General features: G+C 37.7%; 1 protein-coding gene across 1 annotated transcript in view; it reads left to right on the plus strand.

Moving 5' to 3' along the window:
- Positions 1–5,590: 5,590 nt before the first annotated feature.
- The window catches only part of LOC146436527 (uncharacterized), a 40,938-nt gene continuing 24,118 nt past the window's right edge, over positions 5,591–22,410 (plus strand). Inside the window, exons 1-18 of the mRNA XM_085063805.1 lie at positions 5,591–5,686; positions 9,192–9,242; positions 10,135–10,200; positions 10,603–10,864; positions 11,282–11,396; positions 12,007–12,097; positions 12,928–13,034; positions 13,281–13,497; positions 14,405–14,530; positions 15,015–15,132; positions 16,001–16,139; positions 17,184–17,294; positions 18,516–18,585; positions 19,265–19,402; positions 19,488–19,652; positions 20,147–20,241; positions 21,014–21,140; positions 21,888–22,143. Of these exons, the coding sequence (XP_084919931.1) occupies positions 5,614–5,686; positions 9,192–9,242; positions 10,135–10,200; positions 10,603–10,864; positions 11,282–11,396; positions 12,007–12,097; positions 12,928–13,034; positions 13,281–13,497; positions 14,405–14,530; positions 15,015–15,132; positions 16,001–16,139; positions 17,184–17,294; positions 18,516–18,585; positions 19,265–19,402; positions 19,488–19,652; positions 20,147–20,241; positions 21,014–21,140; positions 21,888–22,143 (2,327 nt within the window). The 5' untranslated portion in view covers positions 5,591–5,613. The remainder of the gene's footprint in view (positions 5,687–9,191; positions 9,243–10,134; positions 10,201–10,602; positions 10,865–11,281; positions 11,397–12,006; positions 12,098–12,927; positions 13,035–13,280; positions 13,498–14,404; positions 14,531–15,014; positions 15,133–16,000; positions 16,140–17,183; positions 17,295–18,515; positions 18,586–19,264; positions 19,403–19,487; positions 19,653–20,146; positions 20,242–21,013; positions 21,141–21,887; positions 22,144–22,410) is intronic.

Consider the following 22,410-nt stretch of genomic DNA (forward strand, 5'->3'; position numbering starts at 1 on the left):
GTGCAGCACTAATGAGCACACTCAAATCTGAACAGTTTTACAAAGAACATGTGCAGAAGTGACTCATCAAGTATCACTGAGAAAGCCTCACAAGGAAAAATACACCAAAATGCGTTGAACAGCAGATTCTGATGTAGGCAAAGAAATGCAAATAAAAACTCAAGACTGGTTTGGGAAAATAAAAAGTCATTAAAACAAAGGGCTATGTGCAATTTTTGGGACAAAAGAAATAATTATGCCAAGCTTGTGGAGAAGAAGAACAAAATTTAAAAAAAAATGAACTGTATTTAAGTCTCCCACCAAGGATTCAAAAGGTCAGATTTGGCTCATGTATGTTATTAGTATACAACGGGATAAGAAATTTCTGAAATATAGAAAAGATGCACAGGCAAGGCAAACCCACAGTAGTGCCAAAGAGATAACAAAATGCCAAACAGATAGCAAAGCATCAGTGATGATATTTATCCAGAAAGGTGTACTCAGCATTATGCAGAAGAGGGAAAAAACCCCTGAAATCCAGCCAGACAAACCAAATGAGAGGTATAAACATCATCCTAGCACTGTGAGAACCAAGCAAATACTGAAGGTGAAAAATCTATCAGCTTTCATGCAGCATATACAAGGGAAATGATATGCTTTCAGCATCTCTTCCCCCTCCTTCTGCACTGACCTGGGTGTCTGCAGAGCTGTTTCACCTATACCCACTCCTCTGGCCTAGTGGAAGGTGCCCTTCAGCAGGGGGGTTGGAACTAGACAATCTTTAAAACAACCACATCCTTAAGGTGTCACTCTGTAATTAAGGAATGTTGACTAATATGGCTGACAAATGAGGCAGTTGCATAACCAGTTCTAAAATTGCTGTAACAAAGTAAAAAGTGATAACAATATAGAACACAGAGCTCATCTGCTATTCATTGCTAGGGTTTAACTCTCTTTCCACATGGTTTTCAGCCTTGTTTTCCCTGGAGAAACTTCTATGAGATTTCTCAAGTGGTGTGACGTGTTATACTGAACAAAACCAGACTGTATCATCTATTCTGAGAACCAGGGAAAGGAGCCCATGGCCAGAGAGCATCCCCCATTTCCTTCCACAGTGCCAATGCATATATTTATCACGGGCAAGTTAACAAGGCATTGAAAGAAAGGGTGGAGAGTGAATCCCTGGGTAGGGCTGGAAAGTAAAACCCTGGGGAGGAACCTGTGGATGGATGGAAAGAAAGAATGACTGAGGCTATCAGAGACAGGTGGGAAAAGCTGGAGCAGTACAAGCTGAGGAGAGCAACTAAACCTCTACAGAGCTAGGGGAAAGGGTGTGCCGGATCCTCTACTTAAGTTAATACCAACTTCGTTGACGTTAATTGCAGCCTGTCATTACGTTACATTACTTTCCACACCACAATAGCCTCTCCTCTGACCAATCCAAGTTCATTTTGCCAGTTGACATGGCAAGCAATGACTTCACAGATCTGAGGCACAATGCCCAGGCACAAACCCAACCCAGGCTCAAAACCTGGGGCCCAGCTATCTCTGGTTTATCACACTTGTGAGGAAATATAAGTTCTTAACACTACTGGAGCTGTAATTTGAACACAGAAAGCCAATGAATTTGGCTTTCATTAAGAGCCTTAATATTACCACTACCTAAATTCTGAATGCTTACTTTTGCCACTCCCATATTATATGATCTACTTTCAGGTTGCAATTATGGTATTTATTGCATATATGTTATTCACATTTTATCTGGTGTTTATACTGATTTAATCTAATATTACAATCAATGTCTCAAGTTTTGCCCCTACTTCTATGCAAGAAACCAAGAAAAAAAGATAAAATTTGAGATATTATATCCATCCTCAGAATTATTTGATTTACTGTTACAAGAGGTATTTATAGTGACCAATCCATTGGTACAGATTTTTGATGCAAGATCAAAATGAGAGAAGAATATTTGTCAGCCATATCCTTGGCTGTTGCAGTTAACTTCCAATGACTTACAATAACTTTACAATAACTGCTGTCTGTCATCTCTACAGATCTATTCTGAATTAATTTCCAAGGTTATTGATGCTGAGATGTCAAGACAAGCTTCTGGTTTTTACACACATTAAAACTGAGAAAAACAGACAAAAATGCAGGAAAGAAATCAATAATACCTTCGACATTTCCCTGAAAATTCTCTCTTGGAAATGAAAGTGCTTTGTTTTAGTGCCAGCCAGTAGCAAAAACTGTGGTCCTTTAGTGTATTCCTGGTGTACATTAACAATAAAAACAGCTGCTACGTTTCTGTTATTAAAATACTTCAAAACTTTCTTCTGGTGTTTCTTTCCCCTCATACAACTGTAGGTGGGAGCTTGCTCCTCCCTTCCTACATAAGAAGCTCTTTTCACTGTATTATCTGGGAAACTAAATAATCCTTGGGCTACTTTTTTTTTAATCTACATGAACCACTTGAAGAAACCATTCTTGTGACCAGTGAACATGTTTGTTTAAACCCTTGTATTTTTTGTGATACTTTCATCTGCAGACATGATTCCCCTGGCAATCAGTAAAAACAAAAAAATCTGATAGCTTTCAAAATTTCATAAGCCACCTGACAGAGTGACCTGAATTTCTTCTGCACCTGTTATGTTATTAACAATTTTATCCACTCCTTGGTGTGCAGGGGGAAGAACATAGAGACTGTAAGGCTGGATAAGCTGAGTACTGGAACATGTCTGACCATCCTTGGAGATAACAAATCTGTGTGAGCAGTAGCAATCATAACTCCAGAAGGTGAAAAGGTTTGAGACAAATACCTGGGCAATATCTTTTGAAGAACACCTTGAGTGCAACTGGGACAGCCTTCTCAACTACCACTGTGCACTGCTAAATGCTTAGTGGAATAACATATCCAAGTCTGACATGCATTGCTTTGGTCACAAAGGGTTATGAGAGTGAAAATGAAAAACTGTCTTAGAAGAAAAGGGAAGTGTTTGATATTAGCACTCTGCTTAGCAACAACTCCAGTAAAAGAGACAGGACAAAAGAAAAAGCAGCCTTGACCCCAGTGACACACCTAGTCATCCTGGGTATAGACACCCTCCTCACCCTTTCCAGATGAGTACGAAAAGCACTGATTGCCCCTCAGAAAGATCAACACTTTATCTGTATTCCCTTGCTCAAATACATCCAGTGGAAAGCAAGAACTCTCTCTGAATGCTTCAAAGCAACACAAGAAGATCCTGACTTTCTGTTCTGCCCCTCATGCAGAGGTGGGTGTAACTGAGAAGGGAGGCAAGCTCTGCTCCTTCTAATCATCACAAACAGCCTATTGCTAAAGGTATATGCACATTAGTTGCTGAAAGCCTAGTTTGTTGGGTGGCCTCTCTAATTGTTTAAGTGAGACTAGAGTATATTTGTTTAATACAGCTAACTGGTCACGTAAACAAAAAATCATTTGCTTTCTCTGTGTACAAATGAATTTATATTCATTATAAGTATTGGCACAGAATAAAACAATGTTCTATGGGCAGGAAATGCAGTATTTTCTTTTCTTCAGGTTTGCTGAAGCATAAAGATACAGATCTACAGTGTGTAAACAGCTTACTACTGATTAGGAAGATGAACCTTCATTAAACATCCTGGACATTTTGACAGAGAACATGTTTCACGCTTTAGCAGGCCGTCAACTTAAGTATCCCAACGTTGCCATAGCAAGCTTACACTGATTTCAATCCAGAAATCAAATTCATATAACACTTCATAAAGAAAATACTTTGTTTTATAATACTACATGCATGAGGATCTGATCTCTTTAGAGCTAAACAGAAGTGGAAATAGGGGCTGAACCGGAAAAAATTGAAAGAAAATAACACCATTACATTCAGTAACTCCTGAATTGTATTATACTCTCCTGCTCTTTTATGGAAATATTTTTAAATGTATAATTCCAGGGTAGGATTTTGGTAAGAACCAGGGGAGTTAGGTTATGGCTGTGATCCCATTTTACAGTGAAAACACCTTCCTGAATTTATCTTCTTCCCCTGCTTCAGCAGAAACAATAAACACAAGCAGAGACAGCTGAACTGAATCTTACACCCATGTAGAAGTAAAACCATCCAATTTTACCCAAAGAAAGCTCTTTCTGCCTCTCCACATATCCTAGTTTTTGTGGGTGTTTTCCTCCTTATTCCTGAGGCTCCGCCACCCCAATTATATCTCCCAGATTCCTCTTGCTAAATCCTCCACTGAGCAGCAGCCTTCATTCCATTTTTTATGATGGAGATTTTTTAAATCCATCAGCTACCTGGTCTCTGGTAAAGGCTAAAGGCTTTGTGAGGAGGCTAAAGCTGAGGGTGAACTGAGGAAAATGACGGATATACTGAGTGCTGGATTGTGAATTGTTTTTGCCAAACCTAGCAGTTTTAAAAAATGTTTTTACTAACTTTGAATAGTTTTGGCCATCGTTTACTATATTAAAGAAAGATCTATTGACCTAGGAAAGAGAGAGAAATCTGCCTGGAGCAACTCATCCTACCTATCTCCAATGTCAAGCTACAAAAGATAAAGTGACATGAAGTAGCAATACTGTCTGTGCTTATTGTAATGTGCATTTGTTCCTGCTTTTGAAATCATTACTCAATAAAACTGCAAAAAATCAATGTTCAGGGAAAAAAAAGGTCTGTTAAAACCTTTACTGGCAAGCCTCATGAACTTGATTCATTGCCTGTTTCTCTAATTTGTAGTTCTCATAACTCTGTGGATGTGGATGGAATTAAACAGGAATGACACTGAAACAATGTCATCATGATCACAGGCTATAATCAATCTTTTTAGTCCTAGAAAGCTGGTATAAGACTGGCTGGCTGGCTGAAATTACTCCTGATACTTTCCAGGAGAAGGCAAAATGAGATTACCCAGAGAACTGAAAAGTAGATTTCAAGGTTTAAAGCCACCTCTAACCAATGCAGGATATGTGTAGGTGAAGCTGGCTGAGTCTTTCTCAGATGGGTGCCTCATGCCTGTCAGTGCCACACAGAGCACTCAGAGTGACCACGTGAGACTGCAGGACCCCTCAAGGTTAATATTCCATTCATTTTACAGTATTAGCTGCCCCAATAAGCATGGAGAGACTTCTTAGTGCTGGATCCCCACATATGAAATACTCCACACCTCCTCAGACTTCTGAAATCTGTGGGGTTTTTTGCCAAGGAGCTGCCTGTCGTCAGTTATAGTACTAAAAAACTTAGAACAGATACTTTCAAGCCATCTGCATAACCATAAAGCAACACGAAATTAAATTTGTTCCAGGACCTGCTCTTTGTGGAGGAGGAGTTGTGTTTCATTTGCAATCATGTTACGTTTCTTTACTAGATTGAACCTTAACAAAATGTACGTAAATGTATTTACTCCTCCCAAAATGCAAATACCATTGGCCAGTTTCTGAGGAAGGAAGAGCATCTTCTGTTTACCTGTTCATTAGCTAAAATCCCCCAAACCTCACCTTTCTCCACTCTCTGAATCAACCTGGGACTGAAGCCAAAGTCACCTACTATATAAGAGCGACAAAGCACAGATGAACTACGGTCCTGATCAAGTTTAGACCCAACATCCTTGTGCCAAACTCCACTCAAGATGGGGTTTGGCAGGGGGATATGGCTACCAAAATGGGCTTTCCTCTTAGCAGTTTGCTGTATCCATCAAATCGGTAAGAAGTTTTCTTTTTTACTGGGAAAAAAAAATAGTCTGATTAGACCTAGTAATATATTTTAAACAACTGTACTAGTTGATTTATATAAGAAGTGATTGACACGATTTCTTTATATATTTTCATTAAATATTAAATGTCTGTCTGTTAACTGGACCGATTTAATATTGCCTCAAACTTCTGTATATAACTATATTTGGAAAGTAGCCTTGAAGATCAAATCCAAAAGAACTCTTATTCATGTCTTAAAATTACTATTTTTCAGTATCGCTTATGTCTTACAAAAGAACTTTGTTCCTGTTGCATTTTGTATTAGAATTCATTATGAATGTTATGGTTCTTATGAAATCTAAAACACTACATTGTCTAGTTGCTAGATCAGACCACTGGTCAATCTTTTTCAGTATATTGTGACCTAGCAGGGGCTAATACCAGATTCCTCAACATTTCTTGCAACTTTTTTTGCAAAAGAAACCAGGAAGGAATATTCATATGGCAAGGATTTTCAGTAACTAATTGTGCAGTAACTAATTGTGCAGTAACAAATTCGTAATACCCTAGGCAAAATATTTATATGAGTTACAGATATTGAGTATGAGCAGGACAGGCAGATTTATGTAACCCATACAATCCATCATTTTGTATGGCTTTTTTCACCTGTAAATATTCTATCCATCAGGGTTGGCAGTTTTTATTAATATGAGTAATCCTGTTAAGTTGATGGAACCAATCAAATTGAAAATTGTACTTGCAGGATTACAAGCTTGCTAAGTCAGTCCCATTCATGTGCAGTAATTTCTGGCTCGTGAGCTAACATTTTAAAATCTGCAGATTGCCTAGGTAAATTTGTCTTGCCTATAATTTTCAAAACATTGAGAAGTGCAAATACCACTTTAGGCTGCTTTACAGTTTGAGAAATAAACCCTAAAATACGGGCCAGTTGATCTATATTGTACTTGAATACACCACAGTCTCATAGAGTATAAACTTATGTTTAGAGTTATACAATGTCAGTCGGAAGTATTTTCAACCATTCATGAAACAAGAAGGTTATTTCTCCTGTGCAGTTCTAATCTGATAAACTGCTTTGAAAAATGAGTGGTGATTAGACCTTGTTCAGCAAACACCACATTATTTGAATCACACCCTGTGGAAAATATTTTCCGATATCCTGACAAAAAAATACTGGTCCAATCCCATGCCTTCTCCACAAACATTCTATGCCTGCCTTTATATTTCAGGTCAAATATTAACTTTTATAAATTGATGACAACAATAATTAACAGCTGGATATAGACTTAGCAGGATGCATCCAAATATTCTTAATAACTAGCTTCCAGATTACAAAATAGTAAATTATCTTGACTGTTCTTACAACTGAGAGACACTTATTTTTATAATAGTAAACAAAGTGGCATTGTGTAATTGCTAAACAAACCAATGCAGGTAGAATTTCCTTGGGAATGATGTATTTGCTAAGTAAACAAAAGCTCCTGCTGTTTCCTTGAGAAAAATTAACAGAATGAAATACATGTATGGACTATTTTGCTCTGTTACAAAGGTTCCCACACTAGAATAAACAAACCTTCTATGATTCTATGCCTCCTGAGATTCCTATGGATTTGTAATGTGAAAGCAAACTTCAGCCTATTATGTAGACTTAAAGGGGCATTTCTCTTGCCTGATCAGTATCAATTTTTTTTCACCAATTATATTTTCATCAGTTATAATCAGTATAAATTATAATGATGTGAATACAGTTACTCAATGTTATTATCTATGATAGTCAAAGATGAGCAGGAAATGGAAAATGGTTAAACCGTCCCACATTACTTCTTTGCACATCACTAGAGGTCAAGCACAAAGTTAAATGAGAAAAGAGTTAAAAGCTTAGAGCTGAAAGAAACTGCAAATACTGCAGCAACTTCTATGGTGGGGCTGCCCAGAACCACCTTCTCCAAGCCAGTAGTGTCTTGGAGTCCTCTTTGGGAGTGAGGGGCTTGCATTCCTTCAGACAGGCATTCTTCAGCTCTGGGATAGAGTAATAAGTCTGCTTACATGGTGGACACAGCCAGAAGTTGTATTTAACAGATTTTTTTTAAAAAAAAAGGTGCTCCTGATCCAATTATTTTAAAGGCCAAGATAGCTCTTCAGCTTTCATGGAGGCACATGGGCTGAGGTTCTCCAGTGGAGGAAATGCTCAGCAAGGAATGTAAGCACCAAAGGGGACTGGGACTTATGGCACACCCCTGACTTCAGCATTTCCCCCTCTTCCACCAATGTGGCTCCCAATTCAGTGAGATGGGTCTTATGGATCCAATTCTGACTCAGTGAACACTTCTCACCTATTTAATAAGGAAAAAGGGGATTTAACTTAGGGTAAACTCCATAGGCAGCTCTGCTTTCACTGAGAAATCCTCTAGACACCTACAGTGCTCATTCACATAATCCAGGTAAGGATTCAGATATTGGTCATTTAATCACTTAAATCCTGTGAGGATTTAGACTTAGCAGGTTATACATACATATTAGTCAATATGTTACAAGTAGAGTTATCACATCCTGACTGGATTCACTCCTTCACAAAATAAAGTTGTAGCCTTTCAACTTTTACAGGAAATGCCTGACATATTTACTTAGGCAATCCAAGACCTTAGGACGTCAGCCCAGGAGGTCAGGGTCAATCTTTTTCTAGGAAGCAAAGCATTCGTGTCAACATTTGTCATCTCTCAGAAGTGTGAGATTCAGGTGTTGTAGCAAGAACCCTTGGTCAGATGGATTTATATTATGATGTTTAAGGTTTTCTGCAGAGAAGATGTGAGTTTGAACCATCTCTGAGTGAGCAGATGGGTAGAACAGGAAACCTGGTTTATCTGATCACTTCTGGGTTGCTGCTCAGGCTATTGTCTTGCACTTCAGAGGTCCCTCCTTGTATCCAGCTGCAAAGCAAATCTAGATCCCTGACTGAGGCATCCAGTCTGCTCCTGGAGAAAAGGCTATGCTTAGATACTAGAGAAATTGTCATCAATATCTGCAGCCATTTTTGGATCAAGCTTGAAGTCCTTAGATTATTTTAATCATTTCCATGTCTTTTCTTATAACCTGGCTACTATACAATAATTTTAATAAATTACTTGACTCAGTTTTGTGAATTCTTCCTGTATTCTTTCACATATTAGTGAGATCTAAAGCAGCAATGAAATGAGGACTGTTATACAGTCATTAGAATCTCTTGCAGTGACTTTTGAGAGAAATAAAGAAAACAGATATACATTATATGTTATTTGAATTTCAAACTTTTTGTGTTTTTAATAGAACATCTCTTTCTATAATTACAATTTAGCTTTTGTGGGGAACCTGTTTCATTTTCTCTGATGTGCTAAGGGACTCTCCCCTTTGTTTTACAGACATGTATCTGGGTCCTTTGATCCTAGCTAAATGCTTTGCATTAAAAGTTCAAATACAGGATATTACTCTTAATGTATTTTCCACAATTTTTTCACAGGCGGTCAGACAACAAGTCAGCTCTCTGAGAGTCTTCTACGGAAACAAAATGGTACATTTGTTTATACTGTATATTTGTATTCATTTGCTACATCTAGACTAAATTTTTAAAAATGCCTTTTAGACCCCCTGCTTAGCATATTGCCTGTAGTGTCAGATAAAAAGAAATGTGTATTAACCAGCATATCTCTCTCTCTAAGAATAGTAATAAATTTATTAGACATCAGTTACTAAGCACACACACACATAACAGAGTATGGTATTATTTTTATAATCATAGTTAACTAAGAAAACATATGTGTGTGTATGCATATGTGCATGAACATGTGTATATAAACCCAAAGTGATGTTTGGTTTCTTTGAAAAAAGGAAGTGAGACCACCTTGGCCTGCTGTGAAATCAGAGGCTGATGTTGGGAAATCAAGAAGGCAACCCATCCTCACTGACTTTTACCACGCAATGATTTATGTCTGTCCTGTACAACCAATTTGTGGGCATTTTTAAAGGGTTTTCAGCCCCTTAATAGAAAAATACAAAACAGAGAAAATATTATAATTAAGGTTTTTATTCCTTCCTTATAAAGAGGAGGTGTAATGAGAAGGCAGCTATGCTTTTGTACCAGTAAGAGGCTAATTTAGTACAGCTTAGCCCCTTGTATTTTTCAGTGTATCTGAATAATTCCAATAGCCTAATGCAACACAGTTTCATAAAAGGGTCAAAATTAAAATGTAAAAAATGCAGATCATCACAGGTGAAAGCAATTTCTTGTGATTTAACTATCCTGAGTTCGAATTTTAGAATGCACTTTTAACCTGTGTAAAACAGGCTTAACACTGTTCCCTTGGATCTGCCATATTAACTCTCTAGTCCTTCCTGGGTCTATCCTAGGTGAAAATTTTGGTATTGTTATACTAGATTTTGATTTCTTTCTTATTTTTTTCTAGCTTCTCTCAGAATGCCAGCTAACTTGAACATCATCCCACCACTGCTGACAAATCTAGCAGTAACACGTAAGTAAAGGAAATTAAACGTATTCAGTAAGTGCTCCGTTTTAGGCGATATAGACAGCAGATTTTAATACAAATGGAGAAAGGCACTGATAAAGGAAGCCATGGATAATTAAAAGCAGAAACTGGGTGATTAAGAAATAATCTTAAACTGTTGTTTTAGCTGAAATGAAGGTGACTAATTAAGCTCTAGCTGAACAGAACTATAACCATTTATAGGGATATATGAGTAACAGATATAAGATGAGTGATGAATGAATACACAGCTGTATAATGGATAGATAAAGATAAATGGAAGTAGGCAGGCAAAAAATGTTCAATGAAAAAATGAAGCTTTGGGAAGTTGATTTTCCCCATGGGCTGGGGATTTTAAGCCATTCTTTAACATCCAGTTTTAATTCACAGCTGCCAATCCTGCCCACAATGGCCGTGTGTGCAGCACATGGGGCAACTTCCACTTCAAGACCTTTGATGGAGACATTTTCACCTTCCCTGGGCTCTGCAATTATGTTTTTGCCTCCCACTGCAACGCTGCCTATGAGGACTTCAACATCCAGATTAGGCGTGAGGTGGTGGCAGATGCTCCAGCAATCAGCCGCATCACCATGAAACTGGAAGGTGTTGTTGCTGAGCTAACTAAGGATGCTGTCATGGTTGATGGCAACAGGTAAATTCATTCATAGCACTTCTTTGGTAACCACAGACATTTTTTCCAATCTTGCCAAGTACTTTGGTGTATTTGGGGTGGTGGGGGGGAGGAACAATTATGTGTTCTTCAATAAATCTGACAATTTTATCAACACAAATAATGAATTTAATGCTATTCATTCCCATCACAGAAAATTATTCCTTCACTTAAGGATTACCTCAAAAATCAAATTTGGATGAAATATTCTGAGAAGTTGGATCCAAATTTAGATCCACATTTGATTATGTTGGACCATCTTATTTTGTAATTGCTTTTCTTTCCCAAAAATGTGACATTTTAGAATCCCAACAGATGCCAGATACCACAAGACTTTCCCTTCTTCTTATCAAACATTTGGATCAGAAGTTAACTAGCATTCTTTCTGCCTTTTCCCAGAGTTCAACTGCCATACAGTCAATCTGGTATTACGATGGAGAAGAGCAGCATTTATGTGAAAGTTGGCAGCAAAATCGGTGTTGTGTTATTGTGGAATGAAAAGGACAGCATCCTGGTAAGAACTGCTCCTGAACTTGTCTACACCTTCAGACACTAGAGATAATCTTTGATTTGGCCTGTCCCTACCTGCTTGGGGAGTTACTACTGCCTTCTTATCTCATAATGTTGAGCAATTCTTTCTCGGTAAAGACAGGCTTGTATCCAGCTAATCCTAAAGAAAATTACATGGATTTATACCTAGTGGAGAGCAGGCATCTGCTTAAAACGAGATGAAAAATCACTTTCATTGTATCATTAGCTGTTGGTACTATTATAGGGCCTAATTACCCTTTCAAATATATTTTTTAGCAAAATTCCACTCTCCTAGGCCTTCATTTTTGCTGTGGATTTGATTTTCTTCCAGAGGAATCAATAGAAAGTGGCTGACAGCAGTATAGATACTATGGTGAAATCTCAAGTCTCTGTCAATAGTATCAATAGTTTGGACTCTGCAATCAAATCTAAGCTGACTATTCTATCCTTCATGTTTGAACTAAATTGCTAAATAAAATTTCAGAGCTCTGACAAAAAGTATGGAGACAGCAGGTGCAAGTGTTTTCTCTGGTCTTGAATGTACTTTAGAATATTTATATGAATTTCTATCAATTTACTATTCATCATTTTAGCTGGAATTGAATGAGAAATATGCCAATCAGACGTGTGGACTTTGCGGTGACTTCAACGGCTTTCCCCTGTACAATGAGTTCATTTCAAACAGTAAGTATTTTAAATTTAAAAAAAAAAAGGTTTATAGGGTCTTCAACAGGCTCTGAATCATCAGCATTCTTCTTTCCCATCCTGTTTAATGGTTTACCCAGAAGATATGATTCCATCTCTTTTTAAAAATATGTGGTAAAGACGTCAGATTATGTAATTTAATACTTTGAGTGTAAATATAATAATGGTGCTAACAACTGATTGCATATCTCTTGTATGTCATTGTTGTACCCCATGCTGGTATAACCAATCAGGTAACTCCATAAAAATGACCAGATTTTCACTAATAAGATAAATAAATATAGAAATATATTCAATAAAACAAAAGGCAATTATATTTTCTAGACAGTACATTTCTTGTTTCTTTTTTGCCTCAAAATTGGTATATCCACATTTCCCTGCTGATTTCCATGATCTCTGTAAGATCTTATCTTTTTAACTATTCCTAGCTTGAGCATTTTCTTAAACCTTGTCTTACAGCAGTTCTATTGTCCAAATCCCTTTTTAGATTTTTTTTCCTCTGCCCTGTAGGGACTTAATATAATCTGGAAAGAGTTTGTTATTTTTCGGACAAAAATCTTAGTGTGCATCTAGATGTAATAGGCTGAGAATTGTTTCCCAATGTTTACTCTTTCCAGGGCACTGTATAAAGTAAGTTGAGGCAGTGATGTGGTGATTCCTGTGGAAGGGGTGACGATCACATGTAAAGGCATGAGGGAGCTAGCTGCCTTGGCCAGCCTTGACCTGAATTCTTCAGAGAAGGAAAAGATAAAAGGCAGTTGCTTTGAACAAAAACCACTGACCTTCATTATTAAACTTATTTTCTGCAGATGTTCAGATGACAGCCTTGCAGTTTGGGAATATGCAGAAAATGGATGGGCCAACAGAACACTGTGAAGACTCCACTTCTATCCCAACATATAATTGCTCTGATCTCGTAAGGATCATTGACTATTCTTTTTTTTTTTTTCAAATTTATCCATTCCCTTCTACAACTACATACAGGTCAATAGCAAAAGCCCTCAGACAACAACTTAAAGAGGGCTATAAGATTTTGTTAAACAGCAATTACACAAAATAACAATACAAAAAAACCCAAAAAACCAAAACCAAAAAACAAACAAAAAAACCCCCCAAAACTTCTTTCTTTTTACTGGGAGTTGTTTATTTTTTTTCTCCAAAGGATGACATATGTGAGAAAACATTGACCAGCTCTGCATTTTCAGAGTGTAATGACCTAGTTGATGTTCAAGATTACATTAAGATTTGCCAAGATGACTTGTGCCGCTCTGAAGAATCTAAAAACAGCTCCTGCATCTGTGACACCTTTGCTGAGTACTCCCGGCAGTGTGCTCATGCTGGTGGGCAGCCCCTGGACTGGAGAACCTCAAAACTGTGCCGTGAGTATCACTGGAGATAGCCTGACTTTATGCTCAGTAACTAACAAACAACAAGCTCTCAAATTATGCTGAGGATGCAGGAGGAGTTACAGATGTTCAAGACTGAATTCTTTATAAAATTCTGATGTATAAATTCCAGCATGAAGACTTCAGCAAAAGAGTTCAGGATTTTAATGCAAACTGAATTAAATGCTACCAAAACACTTACATGTATACTGTAATAAGAGTCAAAGTGTAATTTAGTGAACTAGTGCAGCGAAAGAAGCAAATAAAGGAGAAATAAGAAGAAAGAACAAGGCATACCTGCTTGCTTGTACTCCTGTTTCCTTTTCTCGTGGAGGCTACAGCATTTGTTGTTCTGCATTAACTGATTGGATCTTCCCAGGTGTAGGGCTGGTTAATCACTTATTTATCTCCTCTTGCTTGGTAGTAATGAGTTGGTATTGATTTAAACCTGTACCTGATTGTGGTGAGTAGCTGTCGATACTGTCAGCATTTGCTCCAAAACAAAAGCCCATTCTCCTTCTGATGGTATTTGAAAATGCAAATATACTAAGGATTTAGGAATTTAAGTCTTACATTTCACTAGCAATACTGGTGTTCATGGGAAGGGAGCCTTCAGTGTAAACACAGACCTTGCTGACTTTCTGGAGTCATTACCTCGCTGTCCCCAGAAATACAGTCATTGAGCCAGTTCAGTACCACAGTCATGGAATGCACATCTCAAGTGTAAAATATGGATCTAGGTGGTTAAACTTGCAAATATTGAGAGCTGGTGGTCAATCTGCAGTTTGGTGTAATTTTTTTATCTAGTTAAAAAACTTAAATGGATATAAATATTTACACATATAGTGAACTAGAAATACTTTTAACTGAAAAAAAAAATCTCTCTTCCTTTAAATTTCAGCCAAGGAGTGTCCTTACAACATGCAGTACCAGGAGTGCAACTCTCCCTGTGCTGATACATGCACGAATCCTGAACGATCTCTGTTTTGTGAAGAACACTGTATTGATGGCTGCTTCTGCCCCCCAGGCAAGTTCTTAAGTGCTCACATCTCTGATCTCAAAGAACAAGAGCTTACCTGTAGGTTCCATGGGGTTTAAGTCCCATATAGTTTCACTTTTCACAGCTGCAAGTGACAAGCATTTGTCATGCGTCTGTGACACCTTTTTCTCAGTGTCAGCTGAGAAAAGGTACCTGAATTAATTGCCAATACATGTGCAATATTCAGAAAGCAAGGAAAAAGAACAGCAAACGGGTCAAGACCAATCTCTCAACCAACCACCTGTGCTACAAGAAGTCCATCTTTCAGAGCAGGTGGAATTTAAGAATACAAAGGTTGAATCCTTCACTCAGCAAACTGACATAGTCCTGCTGTCCTCAGCATTGGTATGTCCACTCACAACTGCAGATCTCTCACTAAGATGATATTTAGGATTTGTAACAAATAAAATGGTGTATAGCAAATGCCTTTCTGATTGATCAATGATTTTTTTGTTTGTTTTTTTTAATCTAGGGACTGTATTTGATGACATCAACAATTCTGGCTGCATTCCCCAGCAGAAGTGCTCCTGTATTTACAATGGCAAAACCTACACTACAGGAGCTTCTTTTTCAGAGCCATGCCAGACCTGGTAACCTTTGTTACTTTTCTAACTCACTATTTCCTCTCATATATTTAATGGGTTTAATAGTTTATTATATGCAGTTGCATCATTGGTAATTGACATGTGTATTTAACTGACTGCTGCAGTCCCAAAGCACCCCTAAAGAACATTATTTGTTTTATTTAACAACAGCTGTAACTAGCGTTGCACTCTATCTCATAGTGATCAAAGCAAGGATTTACAATGTTTAGATTTCTCACCAGTCAATTAAAATGCTTCCTCTTTATTTGTTTTGCTCAAACATTTGGAGTTCTCTAAGGGGAATGAACTTATAGCCATTAATGTATTTGCAAATATTTATTTTCTCTGGAGAAAGCAAGGGAATACACAATACAACCTTGATTTCACAACTATTAATCCTGTACCTGTGCTCTACCACATCAGCTTTGAAAATAGACACAGTCTGCATCAGGAGTAGACGTGGAGTTACCTTTTCTTATTTGTTAGTTTATGATACATTTGTATTAAAAAAAAACAAACTCAGAAGATATTTTAGCTTGTCCTTGTGCTTTATGTTAGCTGAAAAAACCCAAACAATTATTTATTCAAAACCTGTCACCTGTCCAAAGCAGGAAAAGAATTAAATAAGCAAGGTGAATGATTATCAGAGTCAAATTAATGAATGATTATCAGATTCAATGTCAAATGATTATCAGAGTCAATATCATTGCTTTCAAAGTTAAGAATGTTTTGGAAAATCTTAAACCTGGATTCACCGTGTGTCAAACCACAGCTTGAAGGGAAAAGCAATAGCAAACCAGCTGCACCTCACATCACTGTTTGTCCTCTTTTTCTGAACCACTGTTACTGATTTCACCTAATTTTATTCTTCCAGTACCTGTAATGGAGGCCAGTGGAGTTGCCAAGACAAGTCATGCCCAGGAAGATGCTCTGTAGTGGGAGGTTCCCACATTTCCACATATGATAAGAAGCATTATGATCACCATGGAGACTGCACTTATGTCCTCTCTAAGGTGGGACTCAGAATATACCACTAGGTCATAAAGCCTTAGACATTTATAGAAAGAAAACATTATCTCAATCAACACTTCTGACACTTCCCCCTTCTGACATACAAACATTAGATTCCCTGTCATGTAGCCAAATGTGTGCTATGCTGCCATTCCAATGACAATCATCAGGTAATTATTAGGATATCATGCAACCATGTGTGATGCTCACTGGAAAATTTTCAGTTCTTGGAGCAAGTAATTGTAGAGCATTGTCTTTTTTAAGAATTTGCTTAGTGTACATCTTTCAGTATGATTAATCCAGATTTCTTGCTGAGTTGTGTAATTTTTGCCATGTTACTCTATTGTATAGTATTTGGCCAAGTGGTACAACTCTGAGAATTACACTAACAGTTCTTAAAATAATTATAAAACAGATTTCTTTTTTTCATTTCTGTGAAGTTCAAATACAGAAGGTCACTTCAAGTTAACTGATACATTTCACGTAGGTTTTAAACATTTTTAAGAATTTAAAAATAACTCAACAAGAAATAGAAAAATTGGAAAATAATTATAATTAAAATAGTTAATTACAGATGTATAAGTGAAATGGTTTGAATTTTAGGGGCTTTTTCTGTTTGTTCTTTGCCTTCCTTTTTCTCCATCTGCACAACTCAGTAAAAGGAAATAAAATGTATGTTACTGTTTACCTGAAATATTGTTTCATCAGAAATTTTTGTTAGAATTGATGCCAGCTACAGAAAGATGAGTTACAGTGGTATTCAATCAAGCATTAGAAGTTGGCACGAATAAAACCATCAAATATGAATATGGATCTCCATCTTGATATGCATAGGGAAATAATCAATTAAATGCAGATTCTAGTTTTCTTGCTCCTAATCATTATAACAGGACAAAATTGAATCTTCAGCCAAAGAATGCCAGGGATTTACAAGGTTTTGTCTGTATCTTCTCTAGAAAAAAAAAAAATTCACTGTTGAGAGAAATTTTTATAGGGAAAGTTTCTGTAATTAGTCTTTTGTGAAATAACTTGACTTTTCTTTTCAGGACTGTAACGATGAAAAATTTACCATCCTGGTAGAACTACGCAAGTGTGGTCTGACCGACACTGAGACCTGCTTAAAGTCAGTGACCCTCAACATGAATAAAGGACAGACTGTAAGAATGCAAAATAAGCATATTAAAAATACAGGGAGAAAAGAAACTAGGGCTTAATCAGTCATGGAGCTGCACTTCTTTGTCAGGTGTTCAGCATATGTGATGAGTACATGGTATTTTTAATCAAGTGAGAAGAAATGGATTTTGTTATGAAAATCAGATCAGCCATAAATCTGGCTTTGTGGAATTTCATTAAGAAATGCATTGTACTCAAAAAGCAGAAAAATGCTATTTTCTCTGCCAATTAGATGGGGAAAAACCATGAGCTTCAAGGTTAGTAACTACAATTACAACCGTTAGGGATGTAATTAATCACTAAGATGTGTTCAAAGAAAATAAGATGATGTAATCCCCTAAAAAGCCAAGAAAGTCCCTTTAAAAGTAATTCTTTAATGGCAGGGAAAATTAGTGAAGTGTACAAATTAGAAATAAGGAGGAGGTGAAATCACAAAGATCTACCATTTTTATTGAACATCTGTTTAATTAATATCACTGTAGTCCTCCTCATTATTACTCTTCGGACTATAGTTATTCTTCACATGTGGTTGGCTAATTCACTGCAGCAGTTGGCAGCCCAGAAAGCCATCCTGGGCTACATCCAAAGCAGTGTGGCCAGCAGGGTGAGGGAGGGGATTCTGCCCCTCTACTCTGCTCTGGGAAGACCCTGCCTGGAGTGCTGCATCGAGTTTGGGGGTCCCCAGCATTAGAAGAACATAGACCTGTGGGAACAAGTCCAGAGGAGGGCCACAAAGATGACCAGAGAGCTGGAGCACATTTCCAATGATGAAAGACTGAGAGAGTTGGGGGTTTTCAGCCTGGAGAAGAGAAGGCTCTGGGGAGATCTTAGAGAAGCCTTTCAGTCCCTAAAATGGGCCTACAAGAAAGAGGGAGAGAGACTTTTTACTAGGGCATGAAGTGATAGGATAAGGGGCAATGGTGTCAAACTGAAATAGGGTGGGTTTAGATTAAATATAAGGAAGAAATTCTTTACTGTGAGAAAGTAAGACACTGAGACACTGGAACAGGTTGCCCAGAGAAGCAGTGGATGCCCCATTGTGGAAGTGTTTGAGGCCAGGTTGGATGGAGCCCTAAGCAACCTGGTCTAGTGGGAGGTGTCCCTGCCCTTGTCAGGGAAGTTGGAACTAGAGGACCTTTAAAAGTCCTTCCCCACCAAACCGTTCTGTGATTCACTGAGTTGCCTTTGTTCCTCTTTCTTATCAGATCGTCGAGGTCAAACCTGATGGTGGTGTGTTTGTGAACTCCATCTACACCCAGCTGCCCATGTCAGCAGGTAGCTTTTTTTTCTAACAGTGAATTACACAAGTGCTTTTGAAGTAAAGTGGAATGTTTGGTGTCAGAGAGAAATGACACAGGAAAAGCACAGGCAAGAGTTCAAACAGTAGCAAACAGCATTTACAGTCTCCTGATTTGATTACTCTGAGATTTACTTCCTTCTCACTGCACAAAACTGAAGGCAAAAGACATCTGTTTACCTCTTTTACTTTATTTTTTTATTAACTACTACCCCTGTGCTCACACTTGCTTAGAAAGAAATTTGATATTTGTTCTCTGTTTCAATAACTAATGATTCCATGCGATAGCTTTGACATCCAGATCTGTTTATTTTCCCTCTCCACCACAGTGAGGGCTCCAATCTACACAAGCATAGAAACAAAAATAGAAGTATTCTTTTTAACTCTCAATGCCACACAGTTTTTCCTACTTATTCTCTTTGAAGAAGTAATGTCCAACTGCTTATGTTGAGGCAGCAAAAAAAGTTAATACTTGGTAGCTGCAAACAAATTTTGAACTATAAATTTTGATTTATATTTCTTATTAATTGTCACAAAAATTGTCTTTATGCCACCTCTGAATTTGCAAAAACTGCGATAGAAATTAAAAAAGAACAGTACCATGTTTCCAGCATTTGACTTTGTTCAGAAAGTGACCATTTTGTTTCTCATGTGTAGCTAATGTCACCATGTTCAGACCTTCATCATTCTTCATGATCATGGACACAAGCTTTGGTGTCCAGGTTGAAATACAGTTCACACCCCTGATGCAAGTGTTTGTGCGCCTGGATGCTTCTTTCAAAAACCAGACTTGTGGTAAGTGAATGAAATATGAGGACACCTAGATTAATGTCTTTTTTTGTAGTATGAGCAGTATAAACTTTTCACTGCTTTTCAACAGGTCTCTGTGGAAATTTCAATAACATTCAAACTGATGACTTCAAGGTCATAAGTGGAATAATTGAAGGAACAGCATCAGCATTTGCTAATACATGGAAAACTCAGGCTTCATGCCCTAATATCCAGCAGAGTTTTGAGAATCCTTGTGCACTCAGCATTGATAATGGTGAGTGCTTCTTAGAATTTCTTCTGGTTTGTTTGGTTTTTTGCTCATCCTTAAGGAAAAATCATGTTTTGGAAAGAAAAGATGAAAAATAAAGACATATATTTGGTACAAACATACATCTGAATTCAGAAACAAATATTCAAAATGAAAGCGCTGAAGATAAGTAACAATGTAAAATAGTGACAGAAGCATAAGTGAAGCAAACTGCAAGGCCATTGAAAATACAGTAGATTTCCAAGCTGAAACTAGATGTCAGCAAAGAGGATTGCAGGAGCATCTTTGGAAACCTGTAATTCATCCCCTTCATCAAGTCCTCTTCAGTTTTCGGAACCTTAACAACCAAGCTGAGCAGAAAGGGAAAAAAAAAAAGAAAAAAGGAGAAGAAGAGATTTAATTGAATGTCAGAACTGTCTTCATAGGCCAGGGCAGCATGGGTTTGTGACTAAAGAAATATAAAGAGTAAAGTGCATTTGTATTGTTTCTTCTTTTCCCAGAAAAATACGCTCAGCACTGGTGTGGATTACTCACTGAGAGTGAAGGACCTTTTGCTGCTTGTCACTATGCAGTGAATCCTGCTGTTTACCACACGGTACTTTGTCAGACTGTTTTTACCTTTAGAAACAATAGAAATAGGAATTGTCCCAGACAGGTCTTACACAATGCCTGTATCCTCATTGCCCTACTGCAGTACTTCCTTCTTTCAACATGTGTTTCTCTCTGTGCTGTAACATTACTTTATTTCAATTGTCAGTCTTGGTTTCAAATTCCTGACTTGTTTGCAGAGGAAAAGACAGCTATTTACTCCCAGATGGTTTTATACATTTGGCAGGTAGTGTATGTAAAGGCATATCAAATGCTTGTTTGAGTATCAGTCAATTGTCACCTTATCAGGCTGGCATCTCATTAATACCCTCTTGGAACACAAAAGCCATTACTTAATTACCATCATTCTGCTATCAATGTGTTGCAAATTGTTTTCTTCACTTGGAGTCACCCAGGTATGGACACTGGTGAAATGATGTGTCTGGACTGCACATTGTGCAAGCTTCATAGTGCTTTGGATGCTATTGTGCAGCATATCCACTAATATGGTTCAGAGGATCAAGAAGCTGTGAAATATATAACAGACTTTTGGACCACCATTTCCTAATTATAACTGCAGATATCGACTGCATTTTCATTACCTGCATTTTCCCATGCCAGGAACCTTAGACAAAGAGTAGAAAGTGATAAAGCTTTGTTACTGGGTGAGCATATCTCAGGAAGGATTAAGGAATAAGACCAGAAAAATAATGTTCACTGTTTTTTTAATATTGACAATATTACCAATGGTGAGACCTTATTTTTCTCTCCATTCTTAGAACTGCATGTTTGACACATGTAACTGTGAAAATAGTGAGGACTGTCTGTGTGCAGCCCTGTCTTCCTATGTGAGAGCTTGTGCTGCAAAAGGAATCCAGCTGGAGGGATGGAGGACTGATGTCTGCAGTAAGTACTCTCCACTATCCCATTTCCTAAGGACACACATCAATAAAAATTGCTGATCAGAGATAATTTTCTACTCATTTCTAGACAAATCAGTAAGTGATGAGGAAGGGATTTTGTTAAGTGCACTCCTGGAAGTAATTCTCTGCTGTCCCCTTAGAATCAATCCATTGCTAGTGAGAATGAATATGAGTAGGTGGGAGACATGGCTTGATTAGGAAAGGGACTGCTGTTGCAAAAGTGCCTCCACCTGTTTCTGTGCAACTTTTTCACTACAGCTTCACAAGTATCCCAAGTTATTGCAGAGATAATTGTAATGTATTAGAATAACAGTACTAGTAATACTAACTAGAACACTTGCAAATTAAATGTCTTTGAAACTGCATGCTGGGTTCTGCTCACCCAGTATGTCTGTTTTCAGCACACCAGATGATATTCAGGGAGACACCTTGTTCACTCTTCAAGAAGTTTAGAAGTCTTGGAAATGAATGGCAGCACCAAATGGAAGTTTCTTTCTGAACTTTCATTTGAAAAAATCTTTTCTTCTTTGCATGCATCCTTTACACCACGTGTACAGTAGCTTTTCAGATCAAACTCTGAAAGTATTCAGAAATACATTTACATGAAAGATGCAACATAAGCAGAGGTGTACAGTATTGTTTACATGTTATTTTTACTGCTTATGTTCTTTTTTTCACATGGGAATTTACCATCTGGAATTAACAATCTATTTTATTTTCCTCTCTCAAGCAAAATACACCACCTCATGTCCCAAATCCCTGAGCTACAGCTATACCATCTCTTCCTGTCAACCCACCTGCCGGTCCCTGAGTGAGCCTGATGTCACATGCAACATAAAGTTTGTCCCTGTTGATGGCTGCACCTGCGTCAATGGAACCTACATGGATGACAGTGGCAAATGTGTGCCTGCTAATGAGTGCCCCTGCTACTACAGAGGATCTCCAATACCATTTGGAGAGGTTGTTCATGAAAATGGGCGTGTGTGGTAAGTGAATCCTTTCTAGATGTGGTTTAGTGGTGGACTTGGCAGTGCTGGGTTAAGGGTTGGACTCGAGGAACTCAAGGGTCTTTTCCAACCTAAAGTTTTCTGTGATTCTATAATATTTCTAGATCGATAGAGCAATAATACTTAGGTGCATTTTTTATTTAATTCCATAATCTTCCAAGTATAAAGTTATGACAACACCAGCAAGGAGAGATCTTTTGAGAATGTAAGTAACAAGCAGTGACATATATGCATTACAATCCATGA

Source organism: Lichenostomus cassidix, chromosome 5 (genome assembly GCF_008360975.1).
Source record: "Lichenostomus cassidix isolate B80296 chromosome 5, HeHo_3.0, whole genome shotgun sequence".
NCBI lineage: Eukaryota > Metazoa > Chordata > Aves > Passeriformes > Meliphagidae > Lichenostomus > Lichenostomus cassidix.